The following is a 20,660-nucleotide window of genomic DNA, read 5'->3' as shown; positions in this document are numbered from 1 at the left end:
AGCTGTACTATACTAAACACATCCAACTAAGAAAATGGTCTCAGAAAATGGCAGGTGACAACTACCAGCTGCCTACATCACTAAGACTTCAGTTCTTTATGTTCATGCTAATACACAAACTCTCTATGGCAATTGTTTGCATTAAACCATTGTATGACTTCCAGGACAAAATTTCTAGTGTGGAAGGTATGCTTGGAATATTTCTGCAGTGAAAAAAAACTACAGGCAATACATTAACTCTGCAGTAACTGTTGATTTAACTTCATCTAGGCTCATTCAGGAAGGTGTAAAAAAATCTAAAATGATGACTCTTGATTTGCTTATCAAGGAGTGAGATTGAAGACCAAAAATACTTCCTTTAGCAAGTGTGTATCTAAGTCACTAGATAAATACATTGTATTGCTTTAGCAACTGAGCCTGCAGAATGCTAATCTACCCCTGCTAGTAGAGAGTCTAAACTATTATTTAGTCAATTAACAAATGCCTAGCTTATTAATGCCAGAATTTCTGGTTTCTAGCTACAGGAACAACTTGTTAGCAAATAAACTTATTTATCTGTGATATGTATGTTTATTGTTCTGGGGAAAATTACGAGTGGCACTATTCTTGTTACTGATCAGCAAGACATTTGTCTTCAAAATGTCCTTAGAGAACTCTAAACATAAACCAAGCCAAACCCTTCAAAGCTGTTGTTAATTGTTCTTGACTAAGCATGTTTTGTGTATTTTCTGGCTGATTTGCTGATATAGGCTGGTTGAAATGCTGGAAATGTGGAAGTCATAATCCACAGGAAAGTGCAGAACAGTCCAAAATCACAAAGAAAACTTTTCAGTCTTTTATGTTTCCTAGCCAATTATCATAATGCTGTGAAAGCATTATGCAAAAGAGAAGACTCCACCAACTAAAACTCACGCCTTCAAGTGATATTAAGGAAAAAATGGAACAATGAACAACAGATTCTGTGTTACTGTGTAGCAACAGCGTAGGATGGGAGAACTTAATATGCACATGAAAATAAATATTTGTTGCCTGTTTAGTCAAGTATCATAAAGTAATCTTACCTTCACAACCAGAAAGGCTTGCTTTTTAAATGTTTCACTTCTGGAATAAACTCTGTGAATGAACATTTATTTTGAACTTTAATCTGAGAAACAAAGAAGTGCTCATACCTTTACAATGTACAGCAATGGCACCATCAGCATTTTCACAGATGTTGAGGAACCTCTGAACTATACTGTCACTCGGTGTGCTTCCATCTATGAAGAACAGGTCATAGTGCTCAAAACCAGCATCAGTGAAGCGCTTTGCCTCATACATTTTTTTGTTTAGTCTTATGATTGATGTGACATTATGTTTCTTGAAATAGGGAAAGTAGGCTTCAGGTGCATGAAGAGGATAACCTGTAAAAAAATAGAGCGAACAAATCTTTTTTGAATGGTAAACGTGCTGGTAGTGAAAATGCTTTAATATTGTATTCAGAAAAAACACATTGAGTGCTACAAAAAATTGTCCACAAAATGCTAATAAAGACCACTACAATGAAAAAAGGATCAGAAAGAAGTTTTAAAAAGCACAGTGTTTATGCAACAGTATACTGTCTCCTATTTAGCCCTTTCTTCTCTACAAGTAGGGGTTTATACATAAAGCATCTCCTATCTTCTGCTCATTTGCTGTGACTGTTTAACTTGCTAGAAAATACAAGGTAATAAAATAGCCTTGAAATATACACCATACCATTTTCAAGTTTGCTTTTTGGGTGAGGTCCACTGAATGCCAAAAATTTTCCAGGAACAATCCAGTTGAAGTCACCATTTTCCACTCGCTATGAAAATTTCCAGAATGAAAGAGAAAAATATTTTAATATCTGCACATACTCTACATATATATGTAAAATATTATTTTACTTTTTACTATGTTCTTGATGCATTAAAGAAACTCTATTTCAACTGTAATTACCCAGCTTACGTGTATGAAACAAACTAACCATAAGCTGCTTGCCAGAAACCTCTTCTTCATAAAATGAAACAAAAGTTTTTTGCTGAAATTTCTCAGTAAAACCACAAAAAGCCTGTATCTAAGATATGTGTCCCTTAGAGAGTTTAGTGTTTCAAGACACCTACTTGTAACAACAAACACCCACATTCTTGCATGTTTTTGTCAAAATATAAAAAAATTCTTCTCTGTAAGGCACGGGCTAAAAAGCTCAGTTCACAGAAAACAAATTAAAAACCAATTAGCCTTCAAAAACAATTATCCCTGAAATTAATAAATTGAAATTTACATATTGGCATCAGCTCTGATGAGTGTGGAAGCAAAGTATTAAGCCAAATTAAAAAAAAAAATCAAATGACACCCCCTCCCCCCAACTTGCAAACTGAAATTTTGCATTTCTTGCTCACTGTAAAATGAAAACTTAAAAAAGCTCTGCAAATTCTATCGGTGCCAAAATTAGAAGCTTCTTTGGAAATGCAGAACTTGAGTTCAAAACTGCCTTCTTTTTGTTTTAATAGAAGAGTGTTCATTCCTCATTTGGCAACGCAGTTATTCTCAGCATAACTTTTAAGGACATGGCACTCATTTCAACTGCATTATTAAGCTCTTTTTTTTGGCTCTCAGCTCATCAGAACACACTAATGAGTGAAAAGTTCTGATAATGGACATCACTGTAATCAATTCATCAACTGTTTGCTTAGCTAAGCCCATTAGGCTTACTCCAAACATCATCACACTGTGGAAAGATTGTATAAGGACTAGCGAGCCAGTCTGGCCCTCCAGTTTGTGTCACTATTGTAACAGCTCCACTTCTTTTAAGGAAGAAGTCCTCTTCAAGAAGTTAAAAGCATTTTAAATTTTGTATTAGCAGTTTTATTTGTGAATTAAGTAGTTCCTTGTAGTTACATGGGCTATTGGGAATAATTTAGATTTTAACCAACATGAACTACACATATACCTGTGTGCATATACTCAGCACTATATGCAAACATTACCATACATTATTATTAGAAAAAGAGAGTTTGAGTACTTTATATGTAGTCCAACCAAAGGGGTTTTAGAATAGAATAGAACAGAACAGAATAGACCACACCAGGTTGGAAGAGACCTTCAAGATCGTGTCCAACCCATCAACCAATCCAACCCACCTAAACAACTAAACCATGGCACCAAGCACCCCATCAAGTCTCCTCCTGAACACCTCCAATGATGGCGACTCCACCACCTCCATGGGCAGCCCATTCCAATGGGCAATCACTCTCTGTATAGAACTTCTTCCTAACATCCAGCCTAAACCTCCCCTGGCACAGCCTGAGACTGTGCCCTCTTGTTCTGGTGCTGGCTGCCTGGGAGAAGAGACCAACCTCCGCCTGTCTACAACCTCCCTTCAGGTAGTTGTAGAGAGCAATAAGGTCACCCCTCAGTCTCCTTCTCTCCAGGCTAAGCAACCCCAGCTCCCTCAGCCTCTCCTCATAGGGCTTGTGTTCCAAACCCCTATAGTATGATGAAAGAACTACAAAAGTGAAATAGAATTTCCTTTAGCCTGCTCTCTTTAAGTCTTGCACAACTTTCCTGCACATAACTATGCCTTTGAAGACCTAATGTAGCAAAAATCTGGAACCTTTACAGTTTTAAAGTGTTAAACAAGATAATGGGATAGCTTTAGTCAAATATTCTAGCTTTTTTCAGGCAGATTTACACCTACTCTGTGTGTATATATAGATATAATCCTAAGAATTCCCAACCATTTTTCCTTTTGTAAACAGAGTAAGCAAAAAAACCAGCAAATTCAGAGTTTAGATTTTAACTACTGTTCACTCAATATCAGTAATTCAGCAGAAGCTATACCAATTTCTCAATCTAATCATTATGGAACATTGAATATAGAGAAATCTTTAAGTTTTCTGCATGTTAGAGCATGCCTACGGCAGCCAATATCTACTGTATATATAGTTGTTGTAAATTAAGTTTTCCAGCTTATTCCTCTCCTGACTTCATCTTTGCTTGCACATTTATTAAGCATATCCTATACCTGTATGTACTTCGGTTATGTACTGAGGCACTCATATCTTATTGCTTCTAAAATAAAATAGTTACTTATCAATGTATTATAATATATTTGATACTTAAATTGCAAAGACACTCATCTTGCATGTTTCCAACACACAGAAAACATGTTTGGAAGTGCATATATTACATATGAACATGGGGCTTTAACTTGACTTACAGTGTGTTTTCAGCATTCTTAAGTTGTGGCATACTGTATAGTCTAACTTAGGTAAAGCAAACATATTCAACATGTTATTAAATGTACAAACCTCATAGTGTTCATACTCATCCACATCAAACGTCTTAAAGTCAAAAAAACCATGCTGCAAGGCCTAAAAGGTAACAAGGTGTTAGTTTACACTGAAACAGGGCATATAATCTCCTTTTATAACAGTTTTTGAGAATCAAAACTAAAGCACTCAAGGTCTGTGTTTTTGTCTTGTTGAAGCCACTATGTTAAGACATTATTACACCCTGAACAGCTGAACAACACAGACAACAAGAACAACAGCACTAAAGTAAGTCACAGGCTCATTATTTCCCCTTCAAAAGATTACAATAGGACGTAAGGTTGTGGCTTATCACTTAAATCATGAAACTCATTGTCCCCATTCCACTATGTATGTTTGGTTTTTTTCTGTAAGGCAGACAAGAAATTAAAAAGCAATTTCCTTTTTGTTATTCACTCATTCAATTATTTCCATGCTAAATACATTTCTATGTAGAAGGACATAATGACATATAGAACATTAAGAAATGTATTTTCTCTGCTTCATATAGTACTCCGATTTTATCACCCTAACACCCAGGCAAAACCGTACAGTATTGTGTATATTTTATGTTTTGCTTTTAATACACATTCCACTGACAGAATAAAGTTCACTAGACTACATAAGACAGTATTTATTACAGGACTGAAAAAAGTTAGATTTTATATTTGGTTACTGCACTACTATTAAATATGCCAGTTTTGTACTAAGTATTTGTGTATACTACCATATTAAACCCAGTTCTACGAAAAAGGAATTTATAGCCCAAATTTCTACCAAGAACAGGTGGAAGATGTTTCTGCAGCATGTATTTACATGGAATCTACTGCATTCTGAGAAACAGAGATATTACAGAACATTTTGAGATTAAGGGGTGATAAGAAACACACCACAGAGATAGGATTTAAAACCCAACATTCATCAGTCTGCCCTTATTTGCTACATATAGAGAGCATTTTTTTTTTTTTAAACATGAATCAAACCCAGCTCTGCTACAGACAATATGCGCTCAGTGACTGGACTTGTCATGAAGCCTAAGATAGCAACAAGTTTGTCTGAACAGCTGCTTTTGAAAAATGTATTTCATTTAAGCATGGTTGGCTGGCTGCACTCCAGAACCTGTGGGCCCTCTGAATTACATGGATATATGTGGACACTAACACCAAATTTACCCAGAAAGACTAAGATTTTCCTTCAGAGAAAGCATATGTTTCTGCTCAAATTGTTTTTACCTCTTTTGGGTGAATTGGAGGAAAATGCAATGAAAAAAATGTGGGAAACAAAGAAAGAAAAACTGATTCTCAAAGTCATGTTTGTTGCAGACAAATGACAGTGACTGCAATGACTGCCTCACAGAGCTCCAGGATCCATAGAATGCCATACAAATTAGAGTCTTGCAGCTAACTGACAACTCCTTTCCCACCCCCACAGAACTAAAAATATCAAGCCTGATCTCTATTTTTCAGCTCCACTTGTTTTGCCATACTTTTAAGAACTACAAATAGTCTATAAAGTGTCTGCACAGAACTGTTCAAATAACCTGTTCCCTTCAGCAAGATCACTTGGAGATGATGAACAAAATGTCATCTTTGCTTATAGTATGATGTATATACTGTAGCACAGGGTAGCCAGTAAAGATGTGAGAACAGGTTGTTTTTCTTTTTTTAAATATTGGCCCAGGACTGCTGAAAGTGACACATCAAAACCCTTGTAAGATATGCTAATTTTCATTCATTTTTAAACAATACCAAAGAAATAAAAATAGTATTAAATACTGAACCAAGTGTGTTGGGGGAAAGTTGGGGCCAAGTACACATAAACACTGCTTAGATTAATACACAGAATATCTGGATGTCTGTCTCACTTTACCAGCCTATGTAACTCCCTTTTATCAAGGGTTGTAAATAAATTATCAGCAATTCTAGTGCACCGCCTTGCTCTGTTAAGAACTGTCCCCAGATAGGACTGGTGCATATTCACACATTCCAGTTCAGAAAGCTGTCCAAGTCCAGGCTAGCCAGGTAATTGTGGAACCTTCCTCCATCGTTGCTACTCAAACTGCCCTCAGTAACTTTGGCTTTGTGACAACATACTACTCATTTGCATACATTTTTCCTTGAAATGAGATTTTCTAATATATTGTAATAGTAGTTTCCTTCACATTTTTTCAAAATTTGCTTAAATGTGTTTTGCTCATGAGAAGTGTTATTACCTTGTTTATTCCCTGTAAACAGTCCAAGATCGTAAGATTGTACGTGCAGTTCCCAAATGAAGCATCCCTACAGATTCAACACAAATCAATTTAAAACACACACAATTATTTTAAGTGCACAGAGGAAAGCAGCACGCAACAGAACATAATCAAGTCATTGAATCCCCACTAACAACTCTGAATTAAAGTCTAGACACAGTATCTTTTTAAAAGCTCATGGTAAAGCAGTCCCCTACCAAAGATGGAGTTCAGTGTAATGCAGTTACATAATGCAAATTATTTTACATCACATAAATATATGCCCTTTACTAAATTATTTATTCTGTCCTGGAACAGACATCCCCTGTCAACTGTGTAAGGATAGTAAGGACAGCAAGTAAAGCAAAACTTGCTTTAATCATTATTCAAGTCTTAATTGAGTTACACTGTCTAAACAGGGAAAGGCAAATACCATATTAGTTTGGATTTAATCTGCAGGCTCTTATTTTGATGCCTGAATTCAGATATGATTAAAAATTATCCAGATATAATCAAATCTAGAATTACTTATCCTTAATGCTACCACCATGAAAACAATTCCTCTTTAAAAGATAGGATACCCCCAAAAGAAACATATTCAGGTGGTAAGAGACACCAACATAAAAACAAGTAACACCACCAAAAAATAACAGCAACAAATGCATCGTGAATAAAAAAAAAAAGAAAAGAAAAAAAAGTACTTTTCAAAGTGTGTTTCAGACCAGTTTGTATTTTAAAATATTCTGCCTGGGCTGATTATTTTGTAATAACTCATTAAAGATATCTCTTATACTTTTGCTCCAAGCTATCTTATCCAGAGTACTAAGAACTGCAATTTATTAGAAGACCACCAAAGTTTTAGATTTCAGCTAGATACATCTTTAATCAATAATTGATTAGAAATTTAACTTTCATTAAAAATCTTCCTTTTTTCATAGTCTGACTTGCTATGATATGCTTCTTCAATCTCAGTCACATCGAGAGTAGAATATTCTCACATACTTTAAAAACAGGGTAAGTACAGCAATTTTGAGCAAGCTCTGTTCACAGAAATTGCATTTAAGAAAATTAAAAGCTATGATTTTGGGAGTGTCACATTGCAAAGCAGGATACTCTAGAAAAGCTTTTAAGTTAGAGTATTAAAAAACACTTAGCCACAATGTTTTAGAATGGGAACTTTAAAGCGTGAATAAACCTTCACTATCCAAATGCAAAGATGTTTTTGAAAATGAAAAGCCATAGAGTATTTTCATTACATTAGAGAAGTAAAACATACCGAAGCTGTAAAATATAAGCTTTACAGATAACCCATTTTTGACAGGGGAAATTTGGATAACAAATCATTTTAGCACAAAATCCTTTTAGCAAACAGAAAAGGTATTCAGAGCAAAAAATCTTAAGGTCCCAGTGGGAACACATACATAGCAGAAAATCTTTAAAATCTATAACAGTTTTATGAAAGGGCTGACAGAAACACCAAAATCTATGGAAATGCAAACCACAAAATTAAGTATTTAGAGAAATATGAAGGGAAGATACAATCTATATCACGTTACTTTGCTATAACAAGAATATGTTTTTATCTATAGGTATACAACTACCTTTTCAACTGGTAAGGCATCTGATACCGCAATATATAAGAATAATACTGGGGAGAAAAGGTCACATAATCTCTAATCCACTGTAAGAAGCATAATGAGAGTGAGCGAGAAGGGAGGGAGGACACTGAACTTCACCTAGATGTACCAGATAAACCTATCACAATGCCAGGTGTATTCTTAGTTACAGTTCCCACAGACAGCTATTACTGCTGGAGTGCACATGGATGCTGGCAGATAATGTCTATTGCCTATATCATCCATGCCTCAAACATCTTGTTTCTGTCCTGGTGCACCTAATCATTAAAGTAGGCATACTCTGACTAGAGAAAACAGCTCATCTGACACTTGCCATCCACACACAGTGAAATAATAGAAAGACTGAAAGACAGGAAAATTCCAAACAGGCAAAGTTTTGGAATGAACAAATACAATGCTGTTTAAATCTAATCCCAAATTCCCAGAAATTCCAAGAACAGTAGTGTTCCAATGTTTCTTTTAAAGAAACACAACACTGTGAGTTAACATCTGAAAAACTCACCCCCCATCTATCACATTATGCTTCTGCAGCAGAATGTGATAATGTAATGAAACCACAAACACTAAATATGAATGACAGCACAGCATGGTAGTGAAATAACACCTGGAAGTGGTGGCTTAATATTACCTAATGCTTCAAGGGAAAGCATGATGTTTGATGAGCCATGGAAATACTGAGTGTATTACACCAGACCTTGCCAGAATCTCTCTTTTTTTTTTCTCCCTCTGCCCCTCAAGTATCTTCTGGTAAGAAAACACAAGCAGATCATAAAAGTTCCTTCTATCATAATTTGGAAAACAAGAAAATGGAACAAAATCTAAACACTTTTTTTTCCCCCTTAAAGCCATAGCCATACTTATTTTAGCACTCCCAACCCTTTTCAAGGTAATCCAGAAATATATGTATTTTAAATTTCTTTTTCTCCCCCCTCTACTTTCCCAAAGGGGGGAGGCTGGTTACAATCAACTCCAGACACAAAAGCTTTTCTGAAACTTTACTCATATACTAAACTTTCTACAAGGTACTAAATTTTAGTTATAAGAACAAATTTATCTGATAGAAATTATATGTATAATCCATGAGGACTTTGCATGCTGGATCCATTAATATTGTAGAGCAACATGTGAAGTACAGATAAGGCAAGTGCTATTAGGAGGTGAAACCTACGTTACTATGTGCAGAACACAGAGCAAGCAACAAAATGCACTTTACAGACTTGTTTTAAATATCAAACCAATTTCTAGTTATTTTAAAGAAGTGTTAGTACTCCTTTAGAGTTTAGTTAAAGAGCATTTAGCAGAAGTATTACAGAGGACAGATGTTTAATGCCCATCTTAATGCTAGCTACATGTCTAGAAAGGCCTTGAAATACTCAAAAAAAGGAAAAGATTAAGAATTTTTAATGACCCAGTTTCCTGAATGTTTCCAAAAAATTCCTTGAGTGAAATATCTTTTTGTTTAGAGGGACTTATCTAAGGTATTCAAGTCACTAAGTCTTCAAATTCATTCTTTGTGAAAAGCAAAACCAAAACAATTCTTCCCCGGAGTCTCTTAGATCACTTCTCCTCCAGGCTGAGGTTGAGTTATCAAGTTCTTTTTCTGACTGAGAAGAAACAGTCAGAAGTCATAGCAAATCACTAAGAAGCTTTGCAAATATTTATAAAACAAATTCAATCTGATTTTTTGAATCCTCCTGGATTAATGCATGTTTTTGTGAAAACTAATTTAAAACAAATGCACAACAAGTAGTTCAGTTTCACCTTTCTTTGTGTCAGCTTGTCTTCCTACTGATTTTGTGTAAATTTCCAGACCATAAGATAAAAAATTGGGTACTGTTAGATTTTAGATTCTCATACCATAGTGTCTGGAAGTCAATTATCTAGCACTAGACTCACCAGCAGGCATTTTCTTTCTACCAATGATATATTTTGAGTTTCAGAGTAATAATTAATAACACTAATTTTAGTTTGCATAAAATGTGATAGATTTTGTATTGGACATACATTTTACCATAGTAAAACCAAATTCAGGCACTAATAGTTATGAGGAAGTTATGAGCACTGTAAAGAAAAAAAATACCTTTACTAACCCTGAAGAAACCTAATTTATAGGAAGTTATAAATATTTCCAGACATTCTTATTCTCTTTCTTTGTCCACTGCACACAGCAGCCTATACTACAGAAAACTGATGTTTGTGCTTACATTCAAGACAGTAACTATTTTTAACTTATTTATGTGTACACAAAAAAACTTAGGTGTTTTCACTGGTGGAAACCAAGGCATGTGGATTTCAAATGCTGTACCTTTTTTGCTCAGCTCTAAAATTTCTGTTTAAAAAGACACAGAAGAGTAAATAAGACTTCATTTCCTATCAGAATATTAGAACAGAGTATGTACAGACATTCCTGCAGAGCTTTGCAGTGTGGGTGCGCTGATTTCTGTTGCTGGTCACAGGGTTTCATTACGGTATTCTTCCAGTCTTTTATGGCCAAATGCATAACCACCTCAATTTCCAAGCAGTGTTTTTATCTGATAGTATTTTAATTGCTTTCAGAATGAGAAAAATATGAATATTTCTATGAGATGCAGCTGTAGTATGAATCTGAGCTGGCATTACAAAGATGCAAATCCCACATCCGATTTCCTAGTTACTGCAGTTGACCTCAATACTGCGGAATGCTTTCCCTTTCACCAAACCTCTAACTGCTGTCAGTAACAAAACAGTTTGTTTACCTAGTACTTGCCAAAACCCCCAAAACTACAACCTAAAATCTATCTCTGAAATTTGTGTCAGATCTAGAGACACAATAATGTTGAAATGTATTTGGTTTTACTCTTTTGTATGAAGCCAATTAGAGTAGCTTAAGGTAAAAATACAAAACTTAAGTTTCACCATAGGAAACTGCTATTTATGATGATCTTTGATGGCCTTAGTGCTGTTTTCTTAAATGAAAGTGAAAATATACAGTAAAAGGTCTTCAAGACTAGAGCATCACCAAGTGACAGGGAATCAGTCAACAACAGGATGAAAGTGTCTCAGCGACAACAGTGCCTTACCCTCCTGCTTTGTCTTTAAATTTTATATTATAAAATCAAAACCAACAAAATTTCCATGTGTCTCATAAGAGAGGTATTCTGATTTCTTTCCACCCTTGAACAATATTTGCTGAAGCTGTCTTTAAACGAAATACCAGCTGAAGATCTAAGCCGATTATGGCTTTTTGAGGTCACTGAGCTAGATGAAAGTAGATAGTTTCCCCGGGATCACTTCATGTAAACTCACCTCAGTACTCTATAAAAGAAATCTAACAATGCTGAAGCCTCTCCCTATTGAAGGTTGTCTACTTTTTTTTTTTTCCAAATACAAGACATTTCAGATATCAAATTAACAAATTGGTTAAACACTCTGGCTGTAATGAGATCTGAAATCCAGCTGAAAAACTCCTGTGTTTGACATTATTGACACGACCTATCCTACAGAAGTTATATAATATTCCAGGATACAAGAATAAGTTCAAGTCAGTAAGTTCTGAATACCAACTATTAATATCTCAAATTATTTCCTTCCTAGACCTCAGAGTAGGAGGAAAAGGGCTTGTTTTTTCATAGTACTTAAGATTTATTTTAGTCCTTTTCAAGACACTAAAGATGTGGAAGGAATGAGAACTTTCTCACAGCACAAATTTGTTTATTTACCACATAAGCTTGATGACAAGCAGACATATCACCTAAGGCAATGCTACTGCTTCCAGCACAGCTTCATTTGTTTGAGTTTCTGTGTCATGCTGTATTTTGCACCAGAGAAGTCTCAAATGTGTTGGACTGGACAGTGGGAGAAAATAATCTTGAAGGCCTTTGAGAACCAAGGAAGGAGGAATAAATTACTGCTTCCCCATTCTGAGCTACTCTGGATTGTCCCACTGCAGATCTACTTGCACTTCTCTCAGACCGAGTAGTTCTTGAGCTCCTTATGTATCTATTGCAGCCTCTTCCTATGAATTCAACTGCCAAATGTCCCTTCCCTAACTATCAGACTTCCCTATTTCTCATCTAGCCTCCTATCTTGTCAGAATCCTTCAGTATATTTCCACACTCTCCTGTACAGCTAGATTGCAGAGTCTTCTTTCTCAGCAGGACAACTTATACAGGTAACAAAATCTGCTTAGGTTCTAATCCAGTGTCAAGACCTCCAGAAGAAACTTAAGTGCTTATTCAGGTTCCTCAGATGGTCACAAACCTTGTCTTCAATTACAGTGGGAGGAACTTTGCCTCCCTGGTCTCCATCTTATGGGTCATCAACATGAGAGCCATGAAGAGAGGGGGTTGCCAGTGAAGACAGACAAAAAAGTTGTTGAGAAACTCAGCCTTCTCCTCCACTGTTAATAGTTCACTGCTGCTCACCATTGGGGGATCCTTTCTTTACCCTTCCTTTTCTGGTTTAGGTACCAGTATTACCCTTGCCAAGCTCCAGCTGTTCCTTGGCCTTTCTGACCTCATTCCCACACAACCAGGCAACGTCCAGTTCTTCTTGGGCTTTGGAGTGCTGTTGATGACCAGGTCAATGTATAAACTCTCTTCCAATAAAAGGGATCACTGATCTGATACCTTTTTGATAAAGTGTTTGATGGTTTAAGATTTGTAATCAAGCTGGTCTTTACATACAAAGCTACCATCCTACCAGTCTCTGCTTTATCTGGCTCCTGTAGAAGCTATGAGAAGAGAGACAATCTCCTCTTTCCAAGGGGCTGTGGGATCAGATGAATTTGATACAGACAAGGTAGGTCTGCATTTATAAATGCATTGCCTAACTCCCCTAAAAAGAGGATATCAACCTCTTTGCATTTGCCTTTTATGGCAAGCATTTGCATAAGAATAGCATGAGGTATTGTCATTCATAAAGCATAAGGGCATTTCATGGTCCACAACATGAAAAAAACCTGGAAGTCTCTTTATTAGATAGGCATGATAGTTAAAACTCCTCAGCTTCAAATCTCAGTATGACCTTAGTACAGAGAATAAAGACAGATTGGTAGAAATTATTGACGATTCACTGAGAACAGAAAGTCAAAGCAATTTAGTAACTTGAATATCGGTACTTGTTCTGTGAAACAGAGAAAACATATCAGCATAAAAACTCTTTCATGTAAGTCTAGCTGGTTAGGTCCTATGTAATTGAAAATATTTCAATTACTTTAAAATAGTAAAACACAACAAACAAAAGTTGCAATTGCTAAATGACAAACATGCTAAGAACTATTTTTAAAACCTGACAGCTTACAAGTCTGAGTCTTACTTAAAGCTTAAACCAACGTAAAGGGCTTTATCATTCCAACATAGAGTAAATAGTTTCACTAGAAATAGTTTGGTTTTTTTTTCTGGAGATCAGTCATTTCGATACAATGTCTGTATCATACAAGAAACCTATTTCTGGGAAGATAATAAAAATACGGTATTTAACAAATTCCAAAAAAACAAATGTCCATCTATCATGCTCACATACCTAAATGGAAGATAGGGTGGATTAGATCCAGACAGAAGTGTTCTGTAAGCTTCTTCTGGTGTCTTCTTCAAGTATATTACCTAAAAGTGATGGAGGGAGAGGGAAAGAAAAAGAAATTTAAAAAGTCATCTCTGAGGCTGAACAGTCATCCATATGTAAACTTTCCCCTCAAACTCCCAAGAATGCATACTATGTTCCTATGACATTTAAAGGCCAGAAAAGACCTACACAAAGTAAAAGATTCAGAAATCAACACAAGTCAACAGAAACTGAGATTTCTTTTGTGTTATTGCCCTCCTTAAAAAAATTACAAAACCCCCAAAACACATCAGAGTCTTTATGACAGCTGAAAAAGACACCTATACTAGGAGTTCTCTGTCCAACTTCAAATGAGTACAAATATTATCACAATTAAGTGAGAAAGGAAACATTTATCTACCACAGCTCAATGAAGATTTTCCAACACAAATTTGTTTTGATTCCTAATTGCCAGTATCAAACTGCTAATTAACAAAAATACCCAATTCAGTAAGCTGAACCTGTTATTATGAGACCAACATACAATGTAACACCCTAAGACAAGGCTCATTCTGCTATTGCTGAATACCATCAGGTGCGCCGGCTTAAGCAAGAGATTAGAATACCATCACATCCTGTGGCACTTCCATTCCTATGTGTATAGTAAAACTGGTCACAAAAATCAACCTAACTAAGCAAGTGCATTGTTTACAAAAAATACCTAGACTGGCATAGTTCATGCATACACACATGCTTTGTAAACAAAGCCACACCATTTTCCTAGCCCACCTTACAACCAGCACCTACATGGCTGCTTTTTAGCTCTACACACACTTAACTGTTGGATATAAAGTACTCTATTCATCATTTTCTTAACCAAGACGTAGGTCAGTTCCTTATCTAAAAGCTTTATTCAATGTTTGACCAGTTCCTGGTACAAATAGACCAGTATGAAAAGCTTACTAGCTTCAAAACATTCTCTGTGGCTTCTGGTAAGACTCCACAAAACCTAGAAGCACCCTGTTTCTGATCACTGAACAGCCTGTGCTGTAGTCTTGGCCACTTAGGAGGAACCCTGAACACAAATAATTTCACTAGAAATAAATTTTTTTTTTCTGGAGATCAGTCATTTTGATACAATGTCTGTATCATCAGAGAAGTCTGCATCTTCTTCTGTTCTTGCAACACTTTAAATACTTTTTTCCCCTCTTAATGTTGATTTTATCACAGAAGTAGCTTTTGCAGAATTCTTAAGGGCAAGGGCAATAATTTAGCAATTGGACATAATTAGCCCTAATATACTGAAAGTCCATTGTAAAAACTGAAATTTACAAAACCTCTTCCTGAGATGCAACATGCAAGTAGGCAAGCTATTGACAAAAAACTCAAAGACTTAACTTTTGCTTAAACTTGTGACTCTCTTATTAAAATGCTTTAAGAGCTATAGGGTGTACAGTACAACATGTTTAAGAAGTTGTTTAACGGAACAATCCAAGTTGCATAATCACCACTGAAAACCCATTCCTAGAACCTGATCCACTGTTTTCCATGTTTCATTTAATATTTTAACACTAAGACAAATTAAACAAGCCTTCTCAATTAATTTTCACGCCGTGGTACAGTTCATACCTATAAGACTTTCTGGTCTTGAGAAGCTTGTGTAATTGAAGACATAAAATCCAGAAGGCCTTACATATATTCTGTCTGAACAGTTGGATATTCAAAATGTGACAGATCAAATTGCCAATTAGACACAGTTCTTTTACAGAAGAGTATGATTAGATTTCTTCAGGTCAGTAATCACCCTATCACATACACTAAGAGTGCACATTTGCATCTGACTGAACATAGCATTTACAGGTAAAACACTCAAAAAATGCATATATTATTTCTTGAGTGCAAAATTACTATGCCTGGAATATAAAAAACTAAGCTGCTGCAGTTAAAAACAAACATCAGATAATTAGATGGACTGTCAACACCTTTTCAGAATAAACATTTTATCAATCTACTTGCGTTAGTAACAATCACTATAGAAGCTGGTGAAGGAATTCCTGTAAGACTTAGAGCTTAGGAATACACATCTATAGAAATAGTTCTGGGATGACATACGTATGGAACATATTGGAAACCTTTGTACAAATTGTTTTCCAACCTTGTACTAAATAGTGATGAATTGGAAAGTTACTATGTGGTGTTTTCAACAAGGGACAAGATAGATTTTTTGGTAATATAACTGCATCAGTTAAGAATTATTCTTGCTAAATAGTAGCTTCAATAATCAGAAGATAGTTAAAACCTCTTCTAGTCTGACACAAGAGTAACAGTATCAAATGCAGATGTAGAACACTCCCACATTCTAGCAATGCAGAACTATAAGCAGCTTAAAACAGGCTAGGCGAGAGTTAAATATCTGTGCAGTTGCGGCACACTAATTTACCTTATTGTACATATAAGCTACTAACTCTTCACGTGGTGTGCCACCTGGGCACCTGGCATATATAGAGAGTTACACTAGGGCATACATACTGTGTACTCTTCCCCTCTACTTTCTTCTGAGGAGTTTCTACTGCCCTCCCCTTTGACTCCTAACCAGCTCCTTCAAATAAGGACTAGCAAATATACTGGATTGTTTCTATGTTCAAGTCTTAAATACTGTAAATATGGCATAGTCATACTTCGATGATGAATCCTGTGGTTGGAGTTTTGTCTTGCACTTCACAGGTCTCTGTTCTGTTCCTACAGCCTGGCTTTGCAAGAAGTTCTCTCTTCAAGGACAGTACCAGTTTCTCCTTGAGTCTAGCTAATAGTAATATGGGCCTTTTAATGCCTTAAGCTACTGGAGATAGTCATATAACATGGATTGGACAGGGGAATAAAAAGATAACCACATCCCCTTCAAGATACCAGTGTTCTGTGCTTTCTGAGGCTTCTAAGAGGTATCAAAAGGTGAAAGTAGGATCAATGATCCAGTGAAGGCAATTACATGCTGTAATCTATGTATGTGCTAGATGAATGCTCTCTAACTATAGGCTTCATCAGACCAGCAAATCTTTCTAAACATAGAACTGGAGACAAAGCAATACAGGCAAAACAAAAAGCAGTCTGAACAGAATGACCGAAGTTTCTTCATAAACTACAGGAAGTGAAGCGTTACTGAAGACGCTACAATTCCGACAGATTTTGGATGTGAAGGGATAGTAAAGCTTATAAAGATACACCATCAAATTTGGAGGCTCCTTAAACAGAATATAAACCACAGAATTGGAAATTAATTCCAGGCATAAAGCCTTGTATGTTAATATCAAAAACATCAACAAACTTGGAACATTAAGTCATTTTTGTTCCATCAGGGCTACTCCTAAGGGTTAAAAATCTAACCCAAAGGTTTTTAAAATTTGAACTTATTTTTAAATTTAAATAGACCTTCTCCAGGAGCATTCACACACTATTCCCATATTTGTAGTAAAATACTCTATTTAATTACAAGAATCTTCATTTACTTTCATGCTTTGCTTTCAGCATGACCTCAGTCCTGAAAAAACCCCACCAGCTTTCACATAGCAAAAAGCCTGGCTTAAGGGGCTTCTAGAACTCAGTTAGCCACATGGCTGGCACACAAGTGGCTGCACCAGTGTCAGCTAGGAACTACAAAACTTATGTGCTATCATGATAAATTAGGTTCTTGTCACTAAGGTAACTCTGTATATTGCATATTATCTGTCATATCAGAAGGCTGAAATATCTCAGTTTCTCCATGATTCTGGGCAGGCTATGAAAATTTACTGAGAAATCCATGCAGTAATCACTGTGCCTTTGGTCTAACTTTAAGAACAGCTGTCAGAAAGAGCTGTCTCCGCTCTGCTATGAATCTCACTACTGCCACAGGCTAAGACAGACAGGTTTAGAGATTAAGTTCGTGGTTTGCCTTTTTGACGTCATGACGATGGCAAACATGACTGTGATCTGCCAAGCCATTTCCCATGTAGTAAATGGGATTAAGTATCAAAACAAGGGCTTCCCTAAAACTGATTTTCAGACAACTTTAAGAATCAAACAACATTCTGCCTGCTTCCCTAAAGGAGGATCCCTTGAGATCAACTTTTACACATAGCCAATGTCTTGTAAAGGAAGGCTAGAAGTATCCATGTGGTAAGTAATACTTACAGCATATGCACCTATCAAAAATGCTGCGTTGGCTCGTTTCCGCTGGTCAAAACTGGTATAGTACACTATCTTCTTTCTTGATAGGCTGAAATACTGGCAAAAAACAAAACAAAACAAACAAGATCAGACAGCATATATACTTTAAGAAAGATTTTTAAAAGTCACTTTTCCAAAACTGAAAAATAAATCAGAAAAAAAAAGAAAAATCTATTTGTAGAGATATTCTTAAAATTAAAGGAGAAAAATTTACCGATACCATGAACAATCTTCTTACATTGTAGATAAGAGTGCAGGGAAACAACCAGTGTACCAGGGCAGATCTCTTAGTTTGACGTGTGATAATATCCTATAAAATGCAGTTGAACCAAAACGTTCAATACAAGAGACTGGATTTTTTTTCCCCCCCAAGTTTAAATAATTGAACAATATCTTATGAACACTGACTAAAGACATTGAAATTTTCAGACTAAAACACCTTCCTATATGTCAAATCTTTTTAGCACACAATTCTGTGGAGAAGACAGAACAAAAACTGAAGCAATCCATCTTATAGGCATTTTATAAGTTAAACACTACTATTCCATATATACTACCTAAAAATGGAGTGACAGACATCTTTAGAAAGCTTCAACAGCAAGAATTTATTTTTAAACGAGACTGAATGATTGCACAACTGAAAAGCCCCCCCAAAAGCTAGGCAGAGGTAAAACTATTAACACTTGCAATTCTTTCTTTAGAAAAGAAAGACACCTTTGTCAGAATCCTGTGGACAAAACTCCCATTGAAAACAAGACCAACAAACACCAGAAAAGAGCACTAATGACAAACTGCAGCAAAACTGAAGCCAGACAGATAAAATTGTAACTTACAAGTGGTGAGTTGGACAGTCTAGTGCATTATTTTTTAGCTTAGTGAATTACTACACTTCCAATATATCCTGTTTCTCCTGACAGGTTTCTACAACTCAATTACTTTGGAGGAAGTCATCAACAGACATACTGGATTTTGCTTCTAAACATTTGAAGTGCATTTCTCTTTTTAGAAGTGGCACATTTTACAAACTACCTTTATGCCAGTCCTGCTGTTACCCAGCTTCAGGTTTTAATTCCAATTTGACAATTCTAACATACTTTCTTTTCCTAATGTTGGCACTGTTAACACTTGGGAATGGGAAATAAGGTAACTGCCACAGAAGTGTGTTTTATTGAAGTGCTGCCAGCTTTATTTCACTTCCACAAATCTGTAAACATCAACTCTCATCCTAAATCTTGTTTTGCGTTTTAGGACGACTTTAACCACAGACTCAAATTTTGCAGAAAGCCCCAAATTGCTGATAAACTCCAGAGAAAAGTGATGCAAGTATCACAGCAAGTATCCTATTACCACTCCACCTTTAATAGCAGTTCTAACTATCCATTCCAGTCTGATCTTACTGTCCACAACTTCCATAGGTATAAGGAGTGCTAGTTAATGCAACTGAATATATCTAAACAGAACTGTGATTCCTAAGATAGCCTCTTCCTCTTAAGTGGAAGAGGTTGTACCTTGAGAACCAACAGCAACTTCTCCCTCAGCATATATGCAAACACACAAAGCACAAGCATTTATTTAATTAGTGAAGCATTCAACTACTATTGAAACTTGACAAAATTAATTTCAGTATTTTTAAGATCTCTTCTTTCTTCCCCTCCTCAATTTTTTAATTTTAGTGTTCCCTAACTACAATTCCACCCATGATGTGTAGGTGGGATAAGATTAGAGTAGTTATGCAACAGTGACAGAACTTCAATTATAACTTGTTGACTTAAAAGTGAAGTTCTTTGCAACAGTTTACAGTTCACCTGAAACACTACCTTAAACTGCAAAAAAGCACATTCTGCTAGCTAGCTAGAAGTAAGTTCTATGTAACAAAACCATTTTGTGCAGAAACAGTATAAATAAAGTTTAAGCAGTTACACATCCAGTTGGAAAACAGCATGTAACAACACAACAGTTCAGCCTCTGTCAAAAGATATACCCCAGAATAGTATCTTTAAAGGCAATCTTTTGAACTAAGAGCAGAGATTGCATAAGAAGTGCGCACTTCCAGTTTAGGCAATAAAACCAATTCATTGGATGCATGATTTTTTTCCAGAATGTGTTATTTTTGTTGTGAAATTACATTATTTATTTTTAAGATTAGTTCTTGTTGAGCTTAAAAAGAGGTTTACTTCCACAGAAATTTGATGACAAGCTTAGAAGGAGCCATTGTGGACTAGTGATAATCTGTTTAGAATCACCAGATAATTTGGAAGTATTTTATTTGAAGGATATGGTTTATTATACTTCCATTATTGAAGCAACAAATTACTGCAATGGGTTTAATAAGTCCAGATCAGTGCAGATGCTATTTTTATATATGTACACATGCATTGGACATTGGGAAAAAGTTATTTACAATGAGGGTGGTTGAGCACTGGTTGCCCAGAGAGGCGGTTGAGGCCCCATGCCTGGAGATATTCAAGGTGAGGCTTGACAGGGCTCTGGGGTAACCTGATCTAGTGGGAGATGCACCTGCTCACTACAGAGGGGGTTGGACTAGATGAGCTTTAGAGGTCCCTTCCAACCAGGGTGATTCTGTAATTATAATATGAACAGCAGTGAACATAAGGCTGCCAAGTTCTTAATAGACAATGATGTACACACATGTTTGTACACAAATAATGTATGTATACATGCATACACAACCTGCCTCACTTGCAGTTCCTGCAGAGTCATGTATATGCCCAGAAGTTTAGGTATATTAAAACAAAAGCA

General features: G+C 36.0%; 1 protein-coding gene across 10 annotated transcripts in view; it reads right to left on the bottom strand.

The window, feature by feature from the left end:
- Nucleotides 1–20,660, bottom strand: part of CDC14A (cell division cycle 14A) — a 51,939-nt gene that overhangs the window by 15,840 nt on the left and 15,439 nt on the right. For 8 of the 10 annotated variants that reach the window (XM_068141018.1, XM_068141020.1, XM_068141012.1 and 5 more), the window contains exons 4-10: nt 18,115–18,210; nt 17,865–17,957; nt 13,680–13,759; nt 6,523–6,589; nt 4,311–4,373; nt 1,735–1,822; nt 1,170–1,400 (exon numbers count right to left, since the gene is read on the bottom strand). In XM_068141018.1, coding sequence (XP_067997119.1) covers nt 1,170–1,400; nt 1,735–1,822; nt 4,311–4,373; nt 6,523–6,589; nt 13,680–13,759; nt 17,865–17,957; nt 18,115–18,210 — 718 coding nt within the window. The remainder of the gene's footprint in view (nt 1–1,169; nt 1,401–1,734; nt 1,823–4,310; nt 4,374–6,522; nt 6,590–13,679; nt 13,760–17,864; nt 17,958–18,114; nt 18,211–20,660) is intronic. The other 2 variants (XM_068141014.1, XM_068141015.1) reach the window with 2 other exon arrangements.

Source organism: Melanerpes formicivorus, unplaced genomic scaffold (assembly GCF_026170545.1).
Source record: "Melanerpes formicivorus ecotype bairdi unplaced genomic scaffold, bMelFor1.0.p_v2 SCAF_7, whole genome shotgun sequence".
NCBI lineage: Eukaryota > Metazoa > Chordata > Aves > Piciformes > Picidae > Melanerpes > Melanerpes formicivorus.
This window is presented reverse-complemented; position numbering and strand designations above follow the sequence as displayed.